Here is a 26014-nt window from a genome sequence, read left to right as displayed (position 1 = left end):
CAAAGCTCACTCATTTCTTTTATAAGCATATTGGAGGAGAAATTAAAAGTAGTTTCAACAACAACATTTTGGAGTCAAAGCATTTTTCCAGAGAGTCATTTTAGTTCTGAAGGGGGCTGTAATCCTGATCTCCTCCTACCCTACGAGTGTTCCACCATCAAACTACAGGCAACTTAGTTGTGACTGCTGCTTTGGGTACTTGGTATCTGGAAGACTAGTGTAAAAAACTTCCACATATGTGCTCTTTATCAAGTCTCTAAAATGTTTCTGAGTGGATGTTTTTTATTGTTTCTTCCAGATGAGTTGACATCAGAAAGGGTGGGCTTCAAAGATTGCCATTACTGATAGAGCAGTGTCATGTGCATCTAAAAATGTAGGAAAGGTACAACTCAGATCTGTGAATCTACGCAAATAAGAGAGACCACAGTTTTACCATTTTTACCCCCTTTTTCAGGTTTTGAAAGGCTTAAAATGAGTGAATAAAGATAAAAAATATTTTGTATACTTAACTACAAAATTCCATAATTTATAGTAGTTTTTCTAATATATATTTTATTATCACATATGTACAATAGACTGGCTTTCAGGAATAGCCTTAAAAAGCATAAGAAACAGAGTAGTTCATCTGTGACTTTTATAATGGACCATAAATGTTTCAGAAGAATGGTCTGGCGAGGGACTTCTTGACTCATACTTTGTTCTGCAGGCTCTGAAAACAAAGAATGTGCATGTATTTAACAATAAACTGTACAATTTTTGGTTTGAACTTTGGCTTAATTGAAATCAGTGGCAAAATCCCCCTCTTTTTATGATGAATAGTGTGGTATAAAATAATCCCCTTCATTGTCATTAATGTATTGTTCTTTCTTTCGTTTTCTGTACTATTTAAATCTGAATTTTCTTCATATGCTGATATTCCTGTAAATGAAAACCTAAAGAGAAAGCCTCTGCTCCCATATATCTTTGACTTGCCTTTTGCATTTTTCTACAATTCCTCTTTGATCTGCCTCAGAATTTAATAATGAAATTTGACTTAGTATCCCTTCCACTATATATAACTCCTGCTACATCATGTTCTGTTACCTATCATCTGACAGTGTAATTCTTGAAATCTGGCCATTTAATTTGGTCCAAGAAAATGTATCATTTAAGAAAAGGCCATGTTCATTTAACTAAGTGAATGCACATTTCTGTTTTCTTACCAAGCATTGGTGTATGGGCAGTTTTTCATACAGAGAGAAGGAGGGAGGGAGAGAGGGGGGAAAGGATGGCAGGGATGGTGGGTGTTGTTTACAGACTCCTATGTGCAAAAATGGCATTTGGCAAGAATATTAACTACAATAGCAGCATTCACAATTTGGTTTCTAAATGTGTTATAATGCTGAATATTCTCATTTCCTTTTTGCATTACCCCTGCCTGCTATGGGGCTAGTAACATAGTCTCACAGAATCTTTGAATTCAGATTTCACCTTCCCCTGCCATGGGACAGGAAATGAAACCTCCCAAAGCCCGGGATCTCTGCATGAATGGAGGGCATTGTAGATACGTATCGTATTTCACTCTTCCCTGCTGACACCCGTAATGTCAGTTCTTTCCATCACTGGGGCATGCTGGACTGTTTCTAAAGACAATCACAGTGCCCACCTTTTAACTAAGTCAAAACATTTTATTTTCTGGGTTTTTTTTTCCAATTTCCTAGAAGCAGTGATTAATACCCCTATCAAATTACCTGATTTTTAGGAGAGTCAACAGGACTATTCCTAGGATGAGAGCTATGCAGGAGGAGTAAGCAATAATGTAGACATTTTCACCTAAAAATAAAAACAGAAAACAGAAATGAAACATCTGCTTTTTTAGTAATAAGAATCAGATTTGAGATCTGTATTGGAAATCATATATATATGAGTTAATTAGCTATCAACTTTTTTTCAAAAGTAATTAAAAGGAGGAAAAAGACCTAGATGTATGTCAGTGGTAGGAATAACTCTTCCTTTGCCATTTGTTGCAAAGTAATTTTCAGACTTCTTTTAGTAAATACCAGTTCCAATAGTGCCTCATAAGTATAGCAGTACCTTTCATTGTGCTGCAGGGGAACAGCTTGTTACTGTGATTTTTGTTTTGGAGTATTCTCCCTATTGATTTTAAAATGTTAATTTTATTCTGTGTATCAGAGCAGACTTGGGTCTTACTTATCAATTAGAATTATTTTCCTTTTTCATATATTACTGTAATTACAGTGAGAAGCAATAATCCATCTAGAATCAAATTAACATAAAATGGGATCTAGCACTGTTTTTCTGGGCCCCATTCCAATGGAGTTTCCTTTTTCTGTTAGGCTTCTCACCAAAAAGTCACTTAGGTGGCTTATGTGCTAAAAATTCCAACGGTTGAAAAATTGGGAGCTGTTTCAAATTTTATTTTTCAAAGGAGAAGAAACTATTTTTTTTCCCTGATGTAATGAATCCATCTGTCTTGATCAAATGTCTGAAGGAAACATTTCAGTTGAGAGTGCAATATAAGCCCTGGACACAGGATGGAGAGGTGTGGAGTTTAGATGACAAGTGGCCACAAATGCAGCACCACAAGGAAAAAACATGAGACCCTTCTGTGACTTTTGTGTTGCACTGATTCTATCATCTTTGTACAATCAGGTAAGTTTTGTTTATATAGGAATTCAAATGCAGAGGGTCCTAGCTGCTTCTGAGCTTCTCCGCTGACATAGCCAGTGAAACATTCACTAAGGAAGATGGATTCTTGGACTCACTGAGCCACTTATCTGGGCCATATTCTGGTCTCTGAATAAGTTACCAGTTATTGTATGTTCCGTGTGTTAGGTATTTGCACACACAACCCTAAATGAGACATTTCTGTGTACACGGCGTACACACAGCAGGTGTAGTGTATCACATAATACAAGCACAGGTGGTATGGAAGCTGGAGCAGCCCCCAGAAGACAGAGTGAATATGTATTCCACAGCAAGGAAAACAAGGAGCTCAGCAGGGTGTTGGACCTGCCTGGCTTTCATTGTGCTCACTTTTTCTCAAAAAACTATCCCAGGTACAAGTTCTCCAATATAAGAAAATGAAAGCAGTGATTGAACCAACACACTTTGCACAAATGGAATGAACATTCCATTTAATCCAGTAACCTACTGGGAGATATCTAATCTGGTGAATTTTTGAAGAAGGAGGGATGAAGTCTAAGAGAAGAACTGCTAATAACGTATATTAAAAACTACATCAGCAGTTGGCCTAGCTCTCAAGTTACAACATTTCTTTAAGATGATGGGTTTTAGCAAAAGAGTAATTTGTAGACTTTTTTTTTCATTTTCTGAATCTTAATTGTACATTTTTGAAAATATTTTACAAGTGCAGGAGCAGTTGTAGGGGCAACAGCTTCTTACTTTTTTGAAGTGGAAAGTGACTTTCACACATATTTAGGCAAACAGAAACTTTTAGTATGTCACCACAGAAATTATTATATCCAACAAATTATATGTTGTACAGTCATGGATGGTTAAAAAAGGGGTAATAAATTTTCAGCAGAACATTGTGATCTTTTTCTTATAAAATTTGTAAAAGGCACTTCATTTTAATCAAACAAAATACTGAAATGACAAACTGATTTTTTTCCCTATTTTTTTTTTTTATAAATTCTGAAAAAAATGCTATGTTTTTGATGAATTTCTGGTAAAAGATATGTTGATTCAGTTCTATCAGGAACAAAGAGGGGTTTTGGTGTATCTTACTCTATTGTAGATCTACCCACTTACATACTGTTAGTGCATATTCATCAAACAGATTAATCCTCAGACTCGGCAGTTTGTCATGGACTTCTTTCTACATTTATAAAACTGTCAGACTGGCAGTGTTTGATACCTTACAAATTAAAGGCACTGGAGCTGAACTAATCTTAGTTCCCACAGCAGCTGGTATACTTACTGATAAACCCTGCCAATTATTTGTTTATCTAAATACTTAGCACAGCAAAACTCCTCAGTAGGAAACATATGATAACACTACAACTTAAGACAAAATTTCAATAGTTTTGGATCAAGCCAAATTTTATTGTATCTCACAAGAACAGGGTAAGTGTTCTGTATTTCTAGCTTCCTCTCTCTCATAAAAACCTCACAACTTAGCTTCAAAGCTCCATGGTGATGAAAGTCAACCTTATCTTCCTATATGAATAATTTTTCAAACTAAAATGCAGGAAGCAATCTTTTAAATTATTTGGATCTTTGCAGTAATTTATATAATTTACATAGGATAAACCCAAAACCAGGCTGAAGATGCATAATTGGGTAGGCATATAAGAAGTTTGGAGAAATTTTATTTGATTTATCACTTTTTGATATTGTTTCCAAAATGAGATTGAATTCAAGCTTACAGGAAACGTGTCATTAACTTTTATATGGTTCTGACTCTGCCCACATCACATCTTGTTGACAGAGTTGTATCAGCCCAAAGATAACTCTGTTGGCCTGTTCCATCCTGGGAAAGTGAATGTGTTTAAATCCAATCAAGATTTTTACATAACCCTGGTATCCCATGTTTGCACCAAAAGCTGGAATAATAATTTTTCAACTTCCATTGTTCCATTTATTTAGAAATATATCTGAATATATGTATATATTTAGGATTTATTATTTGTTGTGAAAGACTCCTTCTAATAAAGCAATCTAATCCAGTGGGATGATCTGCAATGCTTCTGAATAAAATAGAGAAATCTAACTGGTTTTTTGAACAGTAACCTATATTTTAAAGTATAAAACTAAGAAAAAGCTGAAGACATAATGAATTTCTTCTGAGCAGGTTCATCTGTAGATGGCCATTCATTTCATCTGGTGAAAGAGTTCTTTGTATCTTCCCATGACAAACTAAGGATTCTTCTGAGATTTTAATGTAGACACATCAGCAGATTTTATCTTGTGTTTTTCAAGCAGAAAATACCCAAGAAGCAAATGTTTTCAAAAGTCTTCACACATGTGAAAGGCCATATTTGACAATTTAACTGTTTTGCCTCTGTGCCCTGAATTCTTGGGATTTGATTTCATGAAAGACAAATATTTTGTGAAGATGATAACTCCCTTTGCAGCCTGAGTAATGGACATTTATTAGCATGTGAATCTAGGACACTGAGTTAGATTTTTGGCAGTGGGATTTATGAAACAATTTGCAGTATGGTTTTTACTATCAGGCAGATATCCTGAATCAAATTCTTCTTGACCTGGCTTCCTATGAGACTTCTGTGGCTTAGAGTTCCCATCTCGTGTACATGACAGCTACAATAGAAAGAATATTTTATTGTATGGTTTAGTCTGGTCAGCATTCTTTTTATTTTTCTAAAACCATCCCAAGTTCTGTTAAGACTTCAAGGAAAGGTTTTTGGAAAATATTCAGACTTCAGCATGAACAGAATTAACGGGGTGCAGGCCACCTCTTGAAAATATCTGAATCTCTGAGTGAAATGTAAAATGCATTTTACCCACTGAAAAGGTTTGCAGCTAGAACTAGTCACAGGGGTGCAATATCTCACATTTTGCATTTTCTCACTTAGTGCAGTATTTCTTGTATTATGACTTGCATTATTTAACCACTAGGGTCTTCTTCCAGCTAGGGATTCAGGCTCCCTCTCTAAATGGCAAGGAGGAGTCAATACTTTCAGCAAATGTAGTCCAAAAAGATTGAACTATTCTTCCTTTGAGGGTCCCTGACTTTCTTTGGCTACACAGAGCACTTGGATGACATACATGATTCTTAAGTGATTTTTAATGCTAATGCTAAAACCAAATTCTTAATTATGCACATACAGGTCTCAGGAATGCCATTCCCTTAATCCATTTTTATATCCTTTTTATCCCTTATCCAGGTTGCCCACTTCAGCAAGAGTTAAAGGATGGAGAGGTTAGAAGTCACTTCATTTTCTACTGCATGCAGAGATTGAATTATTTTTTTCACAGTTAAAAGTGTTCTGTATGAACAGTTCTGGGAACTAATTTGTAGTATTGTGTAGAGAATTGTAATCTGCCCTGCACAAGGTAGAACAGGTCATTCTCATTAGAGGTGATATTTATGCATTAAGCTCTTTAGTGTTCTAACACTGTAAGTGGGCCCCCTCAAAAGGAAATATAAAATAATATTATTTCAGCAGTGAAAACATTTGTATAGTAATTAAATATCCTTTAATTTTACATTGCTTAATTTCTTACTGTAAATGCATGGAAATAAAAACAGCTGCAGCTCTTCTGCCCTTGGGATGATGCGTGCCTTTCTGTTGTGCATGAAGGTAGAGTCTGATGGGATGTAACACAAGCCCCTTCTCAAACCATTTACTGTGACTTCTAATTTTGTTGTGGTAACTACTACAGAAAGTCAAGAGAGACAGAAGTAGGTGTGACATCAAAGATAATAATTTGTATTACACATTATGACTACTACTCTCTAATGACTGTACAGAGAGTCAGGCTCTGGTAGGCTTAATAGCTTAATTTTTCCCAATTATCATACAGTGATTGTGAGACATCTATTTCAAAGCCATTTATCAGAGTAATTGGTTCAGTCTGATTACCTTTGTTTTGTGGATATATAAGCTAAGCCAAACAGGTGGGAGATTTCCAGACCAAATGAAGGAGCAACAGGTCGAGGTCATTGGCCTGAACCCACCCAAGGGACCAATCTTTTGGTCTTTTCTATCAGACATGAGGGATATCTCAAGAGCAATGCTGTGGAAATCATGGAGTGACTTGCCCAAACTCACCATTAATTGCAGAAGAATGGAGCTGTGCTCCAGAAATCTTTTCCCCTGGCATTTCTGTATTTACCCAGTGAAAACCCTTCTTCTGAACAGAAATTTGACCTGGATATTGGAAAGAAAATATCCATTCAAAATATGACTTTAAAATAATAATACAAGTGAATATTGTTTGATATTTTGCTAACAGCTGCAGAATTCATAAAGGGAGCTATTTAAAAATACTGCATACTGATACTTGATGAACAAATTCAATGAGTGCCTAAGTTCTTCCTGTTACACCTCAGTTTTTCTTATGGATGACAAGCACATTTAGAAAATATTCTCTGCCACAAAAGAGCTTAAATTCACTTTTCACATAAACTGTTTTAAAAATAGGCCCACCAAAAGAATTGGGTCCACCAAACAAAAACAGAACTGTGAGAAAGGGGTAGCAGTCTGAAGTAATTTCCACAAGGCAGAATTTATTATCCACCTGTGTTGCTAGACTTCTACAATTATTTTTTTTTTCATGAAGGCTTGTTCTCTCAGTGGGCATAATTTCAGGAATATATCTGAAAATACGTATCTCCTGTTGAGATGAAAAATAGGAGGTTTACTTAAGTAGTATAGTTTACAGAGTAGGAGGCTAAACCAGACAAGGATATATCTGGTCATTCACATGAATAACAAGCTGAGAAATTTTTGTAATATAAGAAAGGCTCACATTTGCAGCCTGGAACATTGTCCAAATAACAATGGACTAAACCTACCTGTAATTGGGTTTTTTCCTGTGAGATCCAGAAGTACAGCCCAGAGAAAAAATATTTTGGAAAATTACATTTTGTCTTTCTCTCACTGACATTTTTGCTTATTCCTGTTGAGGCACTGATCCTAATTGGCAATGACCCACACTGTGCTTCTGCTTCATACAGCAGCAGTCGGTCACAATTCTTGCCTTTTACTGAGTCTACAGCAAATGCAATCCCATGAGCACATCCTAAAGAGCAAACACTTGTAGCAAAGGCAGTGCCATGCAAGAGTAGGAAGATGAGATGGGGCAAACACCACTTGTGGGTCTGTTCACACCAGTTCTAAAGGAAAAGATCCCCTTTCCAAACCCTGGGTATTTGTCTATTCAGAAATGTTTCAGATTTAAGATCACTGCCATTGTAAGAGTGAAAGTCAGCCAGAGATCCTCACCAGGCCCAAGGAATAAGTCAGCAGATGGGGTTGGGTGGGTGCTGCAACAGAGTAGTCACTCCACATGTCTGTACTGCCATGCAGAGAATGGCATAAAAAACATGCTTGATAATAAAACCCATAACCATCACCATCATCACATCAGTTTAGCTGCATTACAACTAGCTATCTAGGAAAAAAAATAAAGCAAAAATAACTATAAGCTGCAATCATTCTGTAGAGTTGGTACTGATCCTCCAAAGGCTCTGGATCTCCAAATTATTTTTGTATATCCATCAGGAAATTGTTGCATAAATATAAGCTTCTGTTTTTCAGTCCAAATTAGGTTAGGGAAGTTTTTAATCACAAAGACCCTCAAACCATTTTATCCTGAAACTGCTTCAGGGAACGGCAAAAGCTGAGCAGTAATTATTTGATTATTCAGACATGAAGATCATCTTCTTTCTTTGTAGGTTAAGAAATAGCTAACACGATGATATGTTCACTCAGTTGGACTATTAAATTTGGCCCTAAATCAAGAAAGTAAATAATATTCATCAGCACTGCTTGAAGTCTCAAGTCTAAGTGTGTTACGTTATCACTTTTCCAGGGGATAAGATTTTTAATATTTTCTCAAAGTCTGGATTGGAGTAATGATTAACTGAACTAAGAGCAATGTTTCAGAAGCCTGATTTTAATTTTTGGGTAGCCTTTGAGTGACACAAAAAAAATTACACCCTTATCAGTGGTACAGTCTTGGTTTCTGGAACTAAAAGAGTAGCTACTGCCTTCAATGAAATGCATGCATGCAATCCATATACGTTTTCAAAATCCTGTCCATCAGATAAAACTATGAAAGAACCATTTATTTTCATTGAAATCTTTAGGTATCATTACGTCTTCCAAGTTAGTTTAAGAATATATATAATTTTAGAGTATACATGTGGAATACAGCTGGCATGGGGCACGATGCACTAGCGAGTAACATATCGTAAGAGGATTTATATTGCAAAATAGCTGGTGTGATAAGTCAGAGATTTGAGGAGAAAAGAATACTTTGGTCTTTGATCTGGTTGATGGACCAGATGTCTGCAGGCAGCTGGAGCAATACAGAGGCTGCAGATGAACCTTCAGGTTCAGTTTATGCTGCAGAAGACCAGGAACCACCCTATGATAGAGAAACACCCGGTGATGTGACCCATGGAACAGAAAGTGGGGACAAAGAGGAGCTTTGCTTTGAAGGCACTCTGCAGATTCAGACTAAAACATTAATATTTGCTCCCATATTGCCATTTATTGCATTAACAATTCTCTTAACCAAAGGCTTGGCAAAGACATGTATATTTAACAAAAATAATTAGCTAATTAAGCACATGAAAGCCATTACTGAGAAAGTACCTATATTTCATCTCAATTACACCCAGTGTTTTTACTGAAGACCAAATCTTAAACCCTACTTTAAACAATTGAAGTTATTTCCTGCAGAATTAATTCTGTTGCTAAAAATGTGTAAGGTTTACTAATATTCAGACTCCAAGAAGAAAAGAAAGAAAAGCCAAATGTTACTTCATATTGTTTGTAAATTTGTATTTGTATTTGTATTTGTAAAAACAGTGCACCAAAGTACAATGTTAAGCCAAGAACAGGAAGACTTTGGACTTTTCTAATCTGCATATTAATATGGACTCTAGAAATTATTTATTTATTTCAGAAAATTCAAACACTGAGACATGTAGTCAATTTCATTGGTTTACTACTATTATAATTTTTCCCAAAACCCGAGGAAAAAAACTTATGTCCAATTTTTGTTTTGATATGGATTTAAAAAAAACCCATAGCTATAGAGCTTGCTGAAACCAGTGATAGGAAAGATATAGTAAAGATTTGATTTAAACTAGCATCTTAATTCTCTTTAAAACTAATTATGCTGTAAATTTGCAAGTGCTACTCACGTAAGTCACTGAAGCAGGATTTGCTGTGCAGCATGTGGTGGAAGAGCTCACACAAAGGCTGCTCCACAGGAGGCAAATTTTGGCAGGTGCACTCCATGTGCAGCATCGTGCCCCAGTTGCTGATGTAGGCTGCCTTGCAATCAGTGTTGGCAGAACAGGGCATGTCATCCTTCATTAAAGTTTCAAGACAAGCTTCATCATTATAGCACTTTTTTGTCACATGTCTCCAACACTTTGACCGAAAAGTTGTGTATTTTTTCCTGGTAGGGAAAGAAATAAAGAAAACCAAAATGAGTGTACAATGACACTTTAACAACTGTGATTTCATAAAAAGACATTTAATGAACATCACTAAAAGAAAGTGTATTTCCAAGGTACCACTTAAGCTTTAAAAATCACAATATTCAATGATAGCTGACATAAACACTGCTTTGATTTTGAACGAAAGTAACTGTGCTCTAATCAGCACCTGTTTCCCAGAGTCCAGTAAAAAACAGTGTGAATTCCAACAGCCTCAGATACTCAGAGAAGAAATGTGAATACAAGGAATTAGACCAGTCATCACAATGAAACCACACCAGGTGCTGTTCTAGTGGATCCATTTTTGAGCAGTGTGAAGGAAGAGTAAACGTTTAACTTATTTTGCATTAAATAATCTACATCCAGTGTGTACATCCCTTGGCCCCCCAAATGCTAACAAGATATAAAATGTCCAAGGCTCAGGAAAAAGTAAAGTAATTCAGTGAAATTAAAGGTAAAATGAGAGCAGAGATAAATTACATGAAAAATTAACTCACTACCCAGTTCAATATTCTCAAATTATTTATGTTTGTTTTGTGTTAGAATGGAATAAAATTGGCCTTTAATGCACTGTATATGGCAACAGAAAATATCCATTATAAATTAACTAATAAATATGTAGATAGTAATTAAAAACAAATCTATCACATTAAATTTTAAGGGATAATAAAAGTAAAGTCTATTATATTGTACATTAAGTTATTACAATATTCTTCCATAATCATATAAATATGTTATTAATTTGCTGTTGATATTGTGTAACAGCCACGAGCATGTCACATGGAAAAGCATGGACTGTTGCAATACTGGCTAGAAAATTTTTGTAAATATCTTCATTGCACAAGAAAAAGTTTCAAAGCAGATGCCACCTCTGTTCTAATGGAATTATTTGCATTCACCTCCTGATTTATGGATGTGACTAGCCATAATTCACAGACTAATTTTGCTAACTACATGCACTTATTGTCAGTGAAAGGAAACATTAATGTTCCCAAAATGATGGGGAATTCAGCTGTTATGACATTACATGTCTATACATGTACAGATACACATTTATAGCCCTTTGGCTGCTCTCACTGATATCAATATGAATAATCTGCACAAAACCAAAACCATCTCTTGGCCTCCTGGTTTATTGACTGAAAGTTAATTTGAGCACAACTTTGAGGTAAAATTAAACTTTAATCCACGAGGTGACTACACTGAAGAACAAAGTGGGTGAATTGACTGTCCTTAAAAGGGGACAATTAAGTTGAACTACAAATATGGGTAATTCTGCTGCATGTTTTAAAAATATAAAATGAAACTGTGAAAAGGCATTCTCCTTCATGAGCTTGGTGGTCTGTGCATTTTCAGGCCAGATTTTTGAAAGCTTTTTGCAACTATCCTTGAGATGAAGAGAGTAAGACCAAAGTTTTTTGAACAGGCCAAATTGGTTGCGTGGCTGTTGGGTACAAAGGGTCAGACTCTGCCCTAAAAAGGTAATTACTTTTACCAAATAAACTTTGTCTGGTCTGCTGCACAACTTGGGTAAATTACTGGAGGGCAAAGGTCCAGACAGACAGGTGTTATCTGAAGAAAGTGGTAATGAAAATTGCAATAGCATAGCTTGTCCAGCAGAAATGGTGTTAAGTGTCATGATACAGGCAGAAGAAAAGGCCACATTAGATTACAAACCTTTCTGAAAATCAATCATTTCAGTTTACTTGTGGGATTACTTCTGGAATTACCACAGTTGACACAAATATCTGTAAAGATGTCAAACACAGCAGATGCAGTGCAGAAAATAATTTTGTTATAGCTGAGATATATAGAGTTTAATAAAAATTGTTTTACCAAATCATTATTCAAAAGCACCTTAGTGGGCAAAATACTTCTACTCACCTGCACAATTCATTCTCTTCACACGCGTGGATTACATTCAGACACGATGGGGGTGGAACTGCAGTAACTGCACAGGACTTGCCATGGAGAAGTTCTTTGGCTCTGTGGCAGGATTCATCATGCTGGATACAGTCACAAAATATCATCATTTGGGCAACTTCAAAAGGCATGTTTTGATAGAAGAACCTTATGGCTGCTTGACATCCTTCCACATTGCACTTATTTACTGAGCAAACTTTAAGGTACAGGGACAACTGTTTGTTACACACTTCATCTTCAACACACTCCCTGTTCACATCCAAACAGCTTCTGTTTGTTGTGTACGCTAAAAAGAATAACAGTTTTTAAAATAAAATCTCAAGAAAATTTTTCTCAAGTGATGACTGGCAGGTAACTTGTCTACAGCATTCCCAGTAAATCAAGCTTGATTCCCAAAACTGTGATCCAGCTCTTGCAGCATCACTTCTTTTAAGCCTATTGGGTAACTTCATACTTCTTTCTTGCACTGCTTGGCCCTCACAAGCAGCACTTCTGAAACTGCTGAAATCTCCTGTGTGCAGTCTTATCCTAGGCTATTTAATAAGTAATGAAGAAGAGAATATAAATGGCATTTTTGTACAGGCAACATCAGTTTAGGTATTTCTGGACTGTGAAATAAACCTGCCAAAAATATCTAGAATATTCTAGACCCCAAAATGCTTGTGGGATAAAATTTGCTTTTGTAAATTTGACAGAATTATGATTGTTACCTGATTTACATTTACATTACTTGATTGTTGCCTGTTACATTTTTGGGTTTTTCTTTACCCAGTACCTTAACTGAAAATATGTTGGATCTATTAACTCTCTGCTCACCCATTTGAATTAAAAGTATTAATTTTAATCTGAAGGTACATTGTACACTGTCTAAAAACAGAGCTAAATTTATTTATTAGGATTCATAAGCAAATTCAGACTTACCTTGCTTGGAAAGAGCAGATAAACCCCATTGTAATTTTGTTTCCATATTAATATTGTCTAGAAGAAAAAGATACAGGTACAGGCATAAATTGCAAATGACATCTTATAATAACATCTTACCCTTTTAACTTTAAAGTATTGGCTGTCTTGCTGGCATAGTGCCAGGAATAGAAATAAGCAAGAATAAAACAAATTAGTTGGACCAAATAGAACCCACAAACAAATTCTAAACCCGCTATTACATATATTCATAAATTTTGGGGTCCAAGCACAGTTTATCAAAGGCTGCTGCTAACATTTTTTTACATAAGTATAGATCCTGTGAACTCAAAAAAGAGTTTTTTAGAGCTTCTCAGTGCATTATAAAGTCAGATTTCTAGTGAATAAATAAAAGCCAGAGGCCTTAATGTGTTTATCAGTGGAACACTTTTCAAGTTCAACTAACTGCTTGCTGTGACCTAAAGTCAAGGCTGGCAGACAATTCTTGCTATTAGAAAACTATTTTTATTGGTCTTATACTGTTTCTATTTGTTGTGAAAAACTAAAACCAACTGATTTAGATCAGCTTGTATCAAATTAACACATTGAAGGACACCGTATTTGCACCCAGGCTATAATTTTCTATCAGATTGTGAATTTATTTATAAATAAACCTTCTAAAATGATCTTGTTTTCAATGTCAAATTGCAAATGGGCAAAAAAACCCTTTTCATAGACAGTGCACACTACTGTTAGGTATGAAATCATTTGGACTGCTGGAATAGCACTAACCTGTGTTAGTGACCAGATTTTTCTCACCATCAACATCAACATTATAGTCATCATCATTGCCATCATTTTCACCAGCTCCTGAGGCTTGGCTCTCCAGAGAGTATTTTAAACAAGGGTTGTTAAATATTTCCTTCCAGATTTTAATGCACCTTGTCCGAAGTGGCTCTGAGCACGTGCACTTTCCCAGGACTGTTTTCCTCAGCTCTTTCCAGGCTGACAAACACTTTGCAGGCACGGGGAGGCTGCAGGTGTGTGCAGTTGCCTGGCACACCTGCTGGAAGCTCCTGAAGGCGGCGGAGCAGCGAGGCTCCTGTTGGCAGCGCCGCTTCGCCACGCTGCAGTCGATCTCCAGGTCCCCTGAGTGCCTTTGCTCTTCGGGGTTTCTGTGCTGCCAAATACTCAGTTCAGTGTCTGACCTTGAGAAAGACTCCAAATAGTCTGCAGAAATAGGTACAAACAGAGCTGTAAATCAAATGGCACAAAACCTCAGGAAAACGGTACTTGTCTTCACTCATTAGAATGAGTGAAACAGCCCTAGTTTAATTCTGAGCCGTGCATAAACACATAAAAATTTCAGAATCTTACAAACTAATGAATCTTCCTCATGTTTACTGTGTGCTGTCAGCTCAGTCCACTCAAACAGCTGCAAAAGAGTAGTAAAAAATCCTCACTAAAATTACTGCATAAAGACTTTAACTTCACATAATTTTAACCACCTACAGTTTGGACATATCATGGATTACCATCTCAAGCAAATGGATAATTTTTAAAGAGAGAATGATCATTCCAGAAGATGATTAATTCATTACCTAAAATAATAATTTAAGTTAGAGAGGGAGAATTACTCCTGAAAGTGCCTAGGAACACCATATGCTATCCTTTGTAGGTAAATTCAATGCTACTGTAAGTCCATCCAAACTTATTTCTCTAGTGGTGAGAAATGTAATCTCAGCAGGCAAAAAAATGCAACATTAAGTCATTTTGGTAGAAGCAAAAGCAACTGTTCCAATGACATCAACATCAGGTTTCAGATATCCATCCTTCTCTTTTGGGGCAAGGAGTTTGGGGCAGATCAAGATGCTATTATTCCCTCTGCAATAAGGCCATATATTCCAGTATGATGAATGCTGTGTGATGCCAGTAGGTTGTGATGGATCAGTGCCAGGAATCACTTTCAAACTCACTTTGCAGACTCTCCTTCACTGGATGATTTTACCTCTCTTGTGTCAGCTTTGCTAATCATTATGCCAGGAGACTTTGGACCAGAAACTGCAATTTCTTCATGTACTAAGTATTCCAAATTACAGAGATAGGCTTTCTGCAGGGATAAGAGTTCTCAGAAAAATAAAAAATAAATTCAGGGGAGCTGGGCCCATTGATTACAACAGAATTTTTAAAATATCTACTCTATATATTATGTATGGCTTTATGAAGGTGGTGACTGTTTCACACATCCAGTAGCCTCTCCTAGATGCAGTGAAGGCTCTCCTGCATCCCCATTCACTCATCCTCCCATTCAGAACGTACTAGATGTGTCTCTCTATACACACAACCCAGATCCAGTGGCTCTCAAATTTCTATGGGCAATGAGTAGCCCTCAACACACATTGTGTATTCATTCTTGTTTCCCAGTGGATTCAACAGGAGTTTTAGAAGCCATTTGAATTTCTCACATGCATTTTATTTGTGGCGTTTCTTTCATATGCATGCTGGAGCATGAATATCACAGAAAAGACAAAACTAATTTTTGGGGGGCATTTATCAGACTTGAGAATATGCAAAAAGAGTCAAATCCACTTAAAATGGTAGTTACAAAATTATTTGGTTTGTTCTTCATAATTACAGCTTTATGTTTAGTTACCTCTATTAATGTTGCACCATTTCCCAAGCAAAGTTGTGATGCTACAGGTATCATCTGTAGTGCAGACACAGTTTTTAAATTCTGGGTATTCATCAGCCAGGACCCGGATTATTCTATTACATCCAACAGTGTCTTCTGCCTTGCATCTATTACCTATAACTCACCATTAAAATTATAATTTCATTAATGTTTATGAATGCTCAAGGGATATGGTCACATAAAACAATTCAATTGAAGAACAAAAATAATATGCTTTTCCAAGAGAAGACAGTTTATCATATTTTACAAATTTTAAATAACATTCAAAGTAATATAATAAAGACGTGGATACAATATTGAATTCTTTTATTTGATCTGATCCATTGCCAGAATACCTGCTCTCATTTAAAAAGCACATAAAACCTTAAACTCACACCTTTTATTTTAGGCAGGTAAGGCACAGAGACCAAACAAAAAAGATGCCCAGGAGTGGAAGTGGCGCAGCCTGAACGGAGAGACTTAGCTTGGTCCTGTGTAGTAGAAATGAGGTGCCTGGTACAGGGACAGGAACACACAGTGCAGGCTTGAGGCCATGTGATGGAGTGAGAGACAGGACACAGAGGGCAGACCCAGCCCCATGATAATGGTGATGAGATCCCCAGGCTGAGGAGATGCCAGCTCTGGGTCAGATTCCCTCTCTCATGTGAGGATGGTGCAAGCCTACAAATGACATTTGGATAGTCTCTTGAACTGCTACTCTACAGAACAACTTCACTGCCCAAGTTTGAGAATGACAACAAATTTAAAGGAGCCCAAGAACAGCTTGAATTTTATAATTAAAATGAAGGAGAAGTTAACATAAACAATAAATGTGCAGAAACCTTAGTTTGCTGTTTCAAGTCAGTTTGTATGTGCACTTGGACTCAATGATAAAGACACTCACACGGGATGTCAGGTCATATTTTCCATGTATGTGTAGTAAAAATAAAGAGCATGCACTAGGTTGTGGCACAAAGGTAAATCAATCAACCGTCTGCTTTATGAGCAAAAAGCTTTTCAAAATTATTATTATTATTATTATTACTATTAATAATAATAATAATAATAATAATAATAATAATAATAATATTTTAGTGGGATCAAGTGCCTCCTCAGCAAATTTTCTGATGACACCAAGCTGTGTGGTGCAGTTGGCATGCTGGAGCGAAGGTATGCCCCTGACAGATTGGAGAAGTGGGCCAATGCAAAACTTATGATGCTCAATGAAGCAAAGTGCAAGGTCCTGCACCTGGGTCATGACAGTCCCAGACAGACCTGCAGGTTGGGCAGAGAAGGGATTGAGAGCAGCCCTGCAGAATAAGATTTGGGTGTGAAGGTTGAGGAAAAATCCATCATGAGCTGACAGTGAATGTTCCCTCAAAGCCAAGTGTGCCCTGGACTGCATCAAAAGCAGCATGGCCAGCAGGGTGAGGGAGGTGATTCTACACCTCTACTCTACTCTCATGAGACCTCACCTGGAGTGTTGCTTCCAGCTCTCATGTCCTCAGCATAAGAAGGCCATGGAACTGGAGAAGCAAGTCCAGACAAGGGCCAGGAAGTTGATAACAGGACTGGAGCTTTTCCTCTACAAGCACAGGCTGAGAAAATAGGGGCTGCTCAGCCTAGAGAAGAGAAGGTTGTGTGGAGACCCCACAACAACCTTCAGGTATCTGAAGGGGCCTAAGGGAAGCTGGAGAGGGACTTTTTGTCAGGAACTGTAGTGACAGAACAAGGAATAATAGGTACAAACTGAAAGAAGAGAAATTTAGGTTAGATTTCAGGAAGACATTTTTTACTGTGACAATGATGAGACACTGGAAGAGGTTGCCCAGGGAGGCTGTAAATGCCCCATCCCTGGCAATGTTCAAAGCCAAGTTGATAAGGACTTGAGCAGCCTGGTCTAGTGGGAGGTGTCCATGCCCATGGCAGGGGGTTGAGACTAGATGATCCCTAAGGTTCCTTCCAACCCTTAACATTCTATGATTCTGTGATTTATTATTGCTTAAGAAAGTTACATGTGAAGCAGTTTAATTTAATTTAGATAAATTTTATTTTGTGAAAGCCATGATCTACCTTGTCAAAACAGGTATGTGCTGGTCCCCAAACCAGCACATTTCCTCTCTTTACCTCATAGATATTGAATGTTTCACAATATGTAAGAGAAGCCGTCTGTGGCCCACAGGATCCAGCCAGGTCACAGGGCAGAATGAGGATTGGTTTTAGTTTACTGAGCACACAGGCTGATGTCTGCCCTGTGAATGGTGCTGTCCAGTTCCTGCCTTGCTGCTTCCCCACAGGGGTGGAGCAGTAAAAGACTCTGCACTCGGTAAAACTGCAAAGTGAGAACCAGCACCATGGCCAAGCTTTGATGTGACCAGAGTTTTAAAATCAACTTATATGTTGTTGACACTAATAGCAGTGGAAGGAAAAGGAAGCAAAGCTCTGAAAGAGGAAACAGTGTATTTTGCCTGTGCCTGAAATAATGAGAATCAGCCATTCCAGACTTCACATACCTGTGTAGTCTCCTTTTCTCAGTCTTTGCATTGCCCTTTCTCCAGTTGCTGACAAAGGAGTGTTTGGAGGGTATACCAAATAATACTCTACTAGAGGGGAATGTCACACACCAGCAAGAACTAAGGGTCCCAGTCTCTGCTCCCACTCCTCTTGCTTCAGCAGAGAAGGAAGTGATGGTGGCTGTATCTCTCCAACCTTATCTTCAACTTTTCTTCTGCTTTTTCAGAAGTAGATCATGACCCCTGACCCTTAGCCCTCACAGTTCCAGAAATCAAGGAACTCAGGAGATTTATCAAAGGTCGAAGACATAGGATACTCCCTGACCATAAAAATAGGATGGAAAGGATGTGGTGACATGGCCCATGAAGACAAGTGTGGGGATATTCTACTCTATATTTATGAACTAAGTAAGGGATAATAAAAGAATTTCAGGAAAACATATTCCATTAAAAAAATAGCAATAAAGATCAGGAGGGGCTGGTGGAAAAATTAGCTTACTCACAAAATTTATGACTGTCTTTTTCAAGGTTCAGAGGTGAAGTATGAGTAGACCTAGAATAAACCCCCATACCCCAGTATATCTTGTGCAGCACCCCAGCCTCACTTAGCTCACCTGCGTTCATGACACTGACAAGTCGTGGCCAGGAGTCAGGGGCTGTGTTCAGTGGCCCCCTGTGCTGTGAGCTCACTGTGCTGAGCCAGCACATCATGGCCAGGGCTAGGGGAGAGGTTGTGGGGCTACAAACATGCAAAGGGCATAGACAGAACCAGGAAGCACATTGGATTTATGGGTCTCCCTTGCATGACTTCTTGAAAACTGTGTAGAAATAACCTATTATCAGTATTGCTTTGTTTGTATATGGTATTGATTCAGCTGTGACCAACAGCGGAAAATATTTTATTACTGGGTTTCAATTATTGTTGCTTTACCAGAGATTAGTTCTAGGTAATATATTTTATCTTATACATATGCTTCTAAGGCATTTACAAAAAAATTGCTCTCTCAACCTAATGCTTGGCAGCTATTATTCATAATTTGATTTATTTATAGGTACATAATTCATGTACACAGGACCACAGATAGAAGCATGACAGAGTAGAAGCTGACACTCCCAGAGTGATTATCTCTGCTTTTGCTTAATCAGCTCTTCAGTCATCTCAGTGGGAATTGAATTTAAAGACTACAGGGGAAGGTCTGAGGTTTTCCTCTCTAGCACTGGTGAGACCACAGTTTGGATAGATCTCCAGAGATCTTTCCAACCTAAACGAGTCTGTTATTCTAAGAAAAGTAAAGTCATCCAAATCTAATTCAAAATGTGATTTCTTAAAATTTAAGTGATCTGCGTTTCTTTTTTATTTTGAAAACTTTTACTGTTTCTCATTCAGAAAAATTAAGAAAATTTATACTTACACTTAAATCAGAGTTCAGAAATGTCTTTTTTTTTTAATAAGACTGAAATAACAGAAGGAAAATAAACAAATAACCAATCCCACAAACAAACCATAAAAGCCCAAACCTTAAAGTCTTAATTCTGCAGCGATGAAATTATTTTGATTTTTTTTCAAAATGAAAAATCTTATTTTAAATATTTTATTTTATTTTTATTATACTTATTTTTATAATAAATAAATAAATATAACATTTCCTTTTTTTCTATCCTGACCTGGAAGCTGATTCCTAGACATTTTCATACTCTGTTCTTTCTTTCCACCATATTTTGGCCACACAGTTGAAAGAATGCTTGGACTCTGAAGTCTATAAACTGAGACTCTGGAAATGCTGCTGGAGTACTGGGGAAGCAGTGATGGAAAATTTGACCGGAAAATGAGTGACTTAGGCAGTAGTCTGGAGAGCGGTCCCAGACTTGCACTGAAGAGCAAAAGATGGAAGTCTTGATAATGTACACATTTAACTTTGAGGTTACAGTCTGATGGACTCAGTTATTGAACTTGTACACCAAAGGAGTTTAATTATAATTAAACATAAAGAAGCATAAAGAAGCTAACAAAACAAATATTTACCCCATTGTCTATTGCCTCCAACTAACACTTTTGTACTCAAAGGACATTTTCCATTCCTACAGCTCATCCATGAAGTTTCTAGACTTGCACATGACAGACACTATAATGTTATTCTTACTAATGATGCTGCTGGTAGGTTTTCTATCACAGTTTCTGTGGTCTGTCTGAGAGGCACCATCAGCTGTCTGACTGGATTTACATGCTCTGGGATCACAGTACCTAATAAGCACATTTAGTATAATTTGTCCTAGACCCGACACAATATTTGAGTGCTCTGCAATGCTGGAGAGTCCTTGCCAAAAGCTATTATCCTAAGGAAACATACAGATGCAAATCCAAACAAGCAATCACAAGAATAATTATTTCTGGAAGGTTTCTCTGGCCCAGTTGCAAATAGCATTAATATCAGTGAATATGTACATAGGACAATAAGAGAGAGAAATGTAATATTACTGGACAATATCATACATCCAAAGGGGGGGCACAGAAGTAATCATGCTGGTCCACTTCATCTGGCTGCAGGGGATGAAGATTAACAGGCTACAGCACAAATATATCTTTGTGGCAAGTAGTCCTGTGCTAATGTGTTCATGAATGATGTAAGAAAAGAAAATTCAGCTAGTTCTGTTTTGGATCTAGAGATCTCATCTTTAGGTCACTTGAGCCAGAAAGTACTGCATGTTCCATTTTTTTTTTTCTAAACAGTAACCATATCTTTTAAAACTGTTTCATATCACATAAAATATTTAACAGATCAATAGAACATGGGCTGAAGTCCAGCTGCTTTGGGGACTGTTGTAACTGTTATATTATCATGCATTTTTCATTTATTTCATCTGTTCTTAAAAGTGTTCAGCCATTCTATGCAAAGCAGATAAGTATCTGAGAAAGGACACACTAAGAAAGACCACTCGGAGAATTTTCTACTAATTATTTTAAGTATTGTCTTGTGACTTGGGACACTTGGGACATCAAATACATGCAATAGATCATTCATTCATTCATTCATTCAGGTAGCTCACGTCACAGGTGAATGCTTTAACAATGGCTTATTGACCATGAAGCCAAGCAATTTCTACTGCCTGGCCTCCCCCACAGGTCAGACTGGGTCCTGATATCAAGATAGAGGAAGATTCACATTGTCAACTCTGCTGCAGCTGAGGCTCTGAACAGATCATGGCATCACGACATGGCTTGTTCTGCTCAAATAATGTCATTATAAGAAGGGAGATTTCCTCAGAGATGTAGATACTTCTGATTCACCACCACACAATGCCCCATGAAAGGTGAACTCAATCAGAAAACAGTCCCTGGCCCTTAGCATTTGTTAGTGATGATGTAGTGACAGATCACTTGACACTTATCAATCAACAAAGGTGTTGTTACTAGCTTGGTCTAATGACACTACCAGATTATAGTGCCACTCTTCTCCCTTCCATATTCACAGCAATCCACCTGGAAAGTGGATTCTCAGCATTTAACAGCAAGGTCTTTGAAGGATTTAAGGAAAGAGCTGGTGAAAGACACCCAAAATTTGTTCAAGAAGACAATAAGCCTTCAGAGATAGGAACATTTTCATTTGAACAACTGCAGAAAGTAGGATGTATTTCAGGTCAAACTTATAATACCTAGTCTTTCCCTACTTAAATCATAGATTATTTGGAAGTGAAGCACCAACTATTGGAAATGCAAGAAACATAGAAAGAGACTAATTGTTTGCCTTCATTTACATGAAAACATGTTTAACAATTCAAGGAGGCCTAGTCATGTCATAATCTGCACTTTATAATACTACCACGCCCGTAAGTGAATCACAGTGACCTGTTGGTACTTTTCACTGAATAAATACAGTGTGCCCCCCTACAATACAATTTTCTTTGAGGCATTCCTTCTTTTATTTGTTTCTTATTCTATTACAGTAATTAAAAATTACTCTAAGCAACTACTACATTGTTTTGGGCATTGTGTGAGATTATAGAACCACAGAATGGTTTAGATTGGAAGAGACCTTTAACCCCTCTGCCACTGGCACGGAAATCTTTCACTAGACCCATCCAACCTTGCTTTGAACACTGCCAGGGAGGGGGCAGATCAACTCCTCCAAATGGTATCAAACAAAGTTGGAACTTCTTTTCCAGTTGCATGCAGACTTTACTCAACAGGATCCCACAAGAGTTGAATTTCTGCTGAATTCAGACTTCCTGAGTTGGTTCAGGCTCTGACTTTGTTCATAGTGCAGAAATTTCATTTATCACTTTCTTGAAGAGACAGTGTGACTGTTATTAAAGTTGCACTGGACATGGTAAAGGATTTCAGAAGCTGACTGTCTTTAGCCATGATTTTTCTCTTTGAAATCTCACCGACTTAATTTAGTTACCACAGCAAAATTGTAATAAACTACTATGCAAACTCAGAGCAATTAAAAATTGAGCTTTGTACAGCATACAGAATTACCTGAAATATTGCAGGCATCTTCAACTACATTCCAGACACTCTCACATCCATTTCCAGCATTAATACATTGCTCCCTCAAGTGCAGACAGTCACTAGTCTGGACAGTAGATATACATGTGAAGTAAATGAACAACACTGTAAAAACAGAATATAATGGCTATTTAATGCAGTACATATGATACTGACCCTTTTCCTTTACACATAAATTTTAAAAATATAATTTACTACAGTTTTCTATAGATTCAAATTTGTTATCAAATTAATTTTTAGCAGAAAAAAGCTTTTCCTCAGTTTTTAAATTGGAAAATTAAATTTAAGTGTTCAAAGTTTCAATGTGGCAAATTTTGTATTGGTTTTACTCCAGCATTATAACAGCAACCATAGCTGTATATGACATCAGTGCGCAGATATATAGAAATTGCTGCAGTTCTGAGATCCATAATAAATTACAGAAAGGAAGACAGTAAAAAATCCAGAGGAAACAGCATTTTATTCACATGAAATCTCACCAAGCTAGTCTGTTTAGGAATTCCTTTTAATAGAGTGTGTGAAAGGGATTTGACAACTACACAATTCTCGGATAATAAACATGATTTTATCTTATAAATACAGTACTCTTCACCCTCTTTATTTTTACTTCACAGAAGCATCATTTCTAGAAAGCAACCCCCACATTTATGTCTTTATCTGTTTTCCTAAGGGCATTGAGCCTGTTAATTACATTAAAAAGTTCTGGAGGTTTCAAGTTAAAGAAATTTAAAGCAGCATTGCCTGCGATTTATCAGTAGAAAATTAAATTGCCTTGTTAAGAAAGGATAAATCAGCTGGAGTTTAGCTCTTTTATTAACATTCCCATGACAAGACAACCTCTAATTTGTAACCATGTATCTTTATTTTCTATAAAATTAAGTTTCAGTCACTGCTTTCAGGCATTATCAAACTACCTGCTAAAAACCTGATGTTTTTTAGTTGTTGAAGGACACAAAATCTTTCTGACAAAATACTGTTTTCTCTCCCTCATGTTCAGGTAAATTCATATGGAATTTGAGTGGTTTCCAGCACTGTTTAATCCCTTAAACATCATGTGCAAAAGGCATGAAATATTGCTTCAGGATTTGTCCAGACCCTGTCTAAAGAAATTAAATTTTCCCAATGATGCACTTTAGAATAAGAAATTATACATCAAATATCCCTCTCGATAACCTTAAAGAGCCACTACTGTTTGGAGGTGATGCCATCCCTCCTGCAAATTATTTACCAGTGATATAATAATGCTGCTGGAGGGAACACATCTTGGATGCATGTCGATAAATATGAAGCAACATTTAATACTTCATAATTGACAGATGCAACAGCAACTAGTGTGCCTATGAGACAAAGAAGATGCCACATGTGCTTATTATAGCTGGTGCTAATCCTTCCTCAGTTGTGCATATGAACCTGGCAGCTCTCAGGTCTATGCAGGGCTGGGGGTGATTTCAGTGAGTTCCAGCCTGAAACACTCCTAGGCTGTGTCTGCTCATCAGCCTTGAAGACACATTGATAGAAACAGCTCCTACCTCTTGACATTGAGGAATGTGCAGCTGGCCCTGCCCATAGGGACAATTTTGGCTTATTATGACAACAGTTTAATTCTAGGACTGTCTCCAAAAAGTCTTTCTTAATGTGAAATCACTCACTATTTATTCAGATGACAGAGAAAAAAAAGTTCTCAAATACCTTACAGGTGAAAATGACTGCATATATAAAACAATACAAAATTACATACCCACAAATTTATTTAGAAAATGTATTTTGCTGGATGACCATTCATCTATTTTGTAGGTTCTGACACAACAGAAGATTTACTCATCTCACTAGGATTCACAGCACAAAGTCTCTGTACTCTCTTCCTCAAGTTGAGACAGTTTTCAGTGGCTGAGACAGTCAGAAACAGGACTGATTGCACAGATTTCCTGCTACTTTTTAGGGAGTATATCACACTACAGCTCATTTTGAACCTACCTGGAAACTGGCCATGAAATAGGAGGCGATGCTTTTGCAAAAGAAAGAGGTGAGTAGCATAATCTATGATTGAAGGCACTTCAGCCTAAGAAGCCTTGTTTAGGTCTAATGACACATTATGGATGGGTCTTTGTTTCCTCAGCAGTACAGAGGGGGTACATTGCCAGAAGCCTACATGAAACAAACTGTCCCACATGATTTTAGAATCCAGGGCACTGCAGCTTATGCAGTTCCTTAAACTGACAGTTATTACTTTATTTGCTCACTTAACTTATTTATTCTAGCGTTTGGAAGTTCTGCATAGGAGAGTTCAGGGCATCTAGGAGTTAGTTTGTAGCTAAAACTTTTAAAGGGATCCATATTGACAAGAAGATACACATTTAAATTTCTACAGATGTCTGTATTTTATTCAAAGACCTATTGATTCACTGGGTAGGTGTAAATTTCTCTGTTCTCTGTAGAATTTGGTGTCTATAGTCAAAAGGAGGGGGGAAATGAACAATTTAGCACCTTCATTTTGCAGACTGGGAACTGAGGAATGGAGGAATTAAATTTCCCAATTCTGTAGTCCTAAAAAAGGTAAATAAGTAATAATGTTTACTGGGAAACCAAAGACTGGGAATACAATGGTAAGAGCAGTGAGATAACAAACTATGTAGGCAAAATGACAAACTGAATATACTTTGGATATAGTTGAAAAATAATAAAGGATAACATTATTCTAACAAAACCTGGGACAGAACTGCCTACGGAATACTTTTAGTACAGAAATATAAGTTTAGAGTAGTGGGGTATTAAAGAGAGAAGCAGCATGCATACAGCATGTAATGAGTAGAAAGCAAGAATAACAAAAATTAAAACACGCTTATCTCATCCTATTCTCCTGTACCAAATCTTTCCGTAGCAGCTTTGTTGATTTTCCCTTTTTCTCCTCTCAAACCCAAAGGGAAGTGTCAGCAGCAGCCCTGTGCATAGCGCTGGCAGCACCCAGCGCTCCCCAGCCAGCAAACAAGTGGCTGCTCGTCCCAGCCGGGATGTCCCCGCTATTTCCATCCTTCCCTCCGCTCCCATCCTTCCCACCTCCCTACTCCAGCCCTTCCCTAGCCCTGCCCCAGCCCTGCCCCAGCCCTGCCCCAGCCCTGCCCCAGCCCTGCCCCAGCCCTGCCGGGCTCCCCGAGCCGTGGGGCCGAGCCGCCGCTGCCAACCCCCGGTGCCCCGCGCCCCGCCTGGAGACCCGCAGGAGAAGGAGCCCTGGGGAGGGAGGGAGGGGGGAACGGAGGTACAAAGGTGGGCGAGGTGAGGGTCCGGAGCTGCCCGAGCATCCCCCCGCACTTACCGGGGCCGAGGAGCGCGGCCAT

At 37.6% G+C, this 26014-nt stretch overlaps 1 protein-coding gene across 1 annotated transcript; it reads right to left on the bottom strand.

The window, feature by feature from the left end:
• Positions 1-621: 621 nt before the first annotated feature.
• Positions 622-26014, bottom strand: GFRAL (GDNF family receptor alpha like). Its single transcript, XM_062488549.1, has 10 exons — positions 25993-26014; positions 22653-22787; positions 15645-15797; positions 13784-14221; positions 13013-13069; positions 12053-12377; positions 9869-10128; positions 6762-6860; positions 1731-1812; positions 622-709 (listed from the first exon to the last, which is right to left on the bottom strand). The coding sequence occupies exons 1-10, from the start codon at positions 26012-26014 to the stop codon at positions 622-624; spliced, it is 1659 nt and encodes a 552-aa protein (XP_062344533.1).

The sequence above is a fragment of the Cinclus cinclus genome, chromosome 3 (genome assembly GCF_963662255.1).
Source record: "Cinclus cinclus chromosome 3, bCinCin1.1, whole genome shotgun sequence".
Classification (NCBI taxonomy): Eukaryota; Metazoa; Chordata; class Aves; order Passeriformes; family Cinclidae; genus Cinclus; species Cinclus cinclus.
Note: the sequence above shows the minus strand (reverse complement) of the source record. Positions and strands in the feature narration are given on the sequence as shown.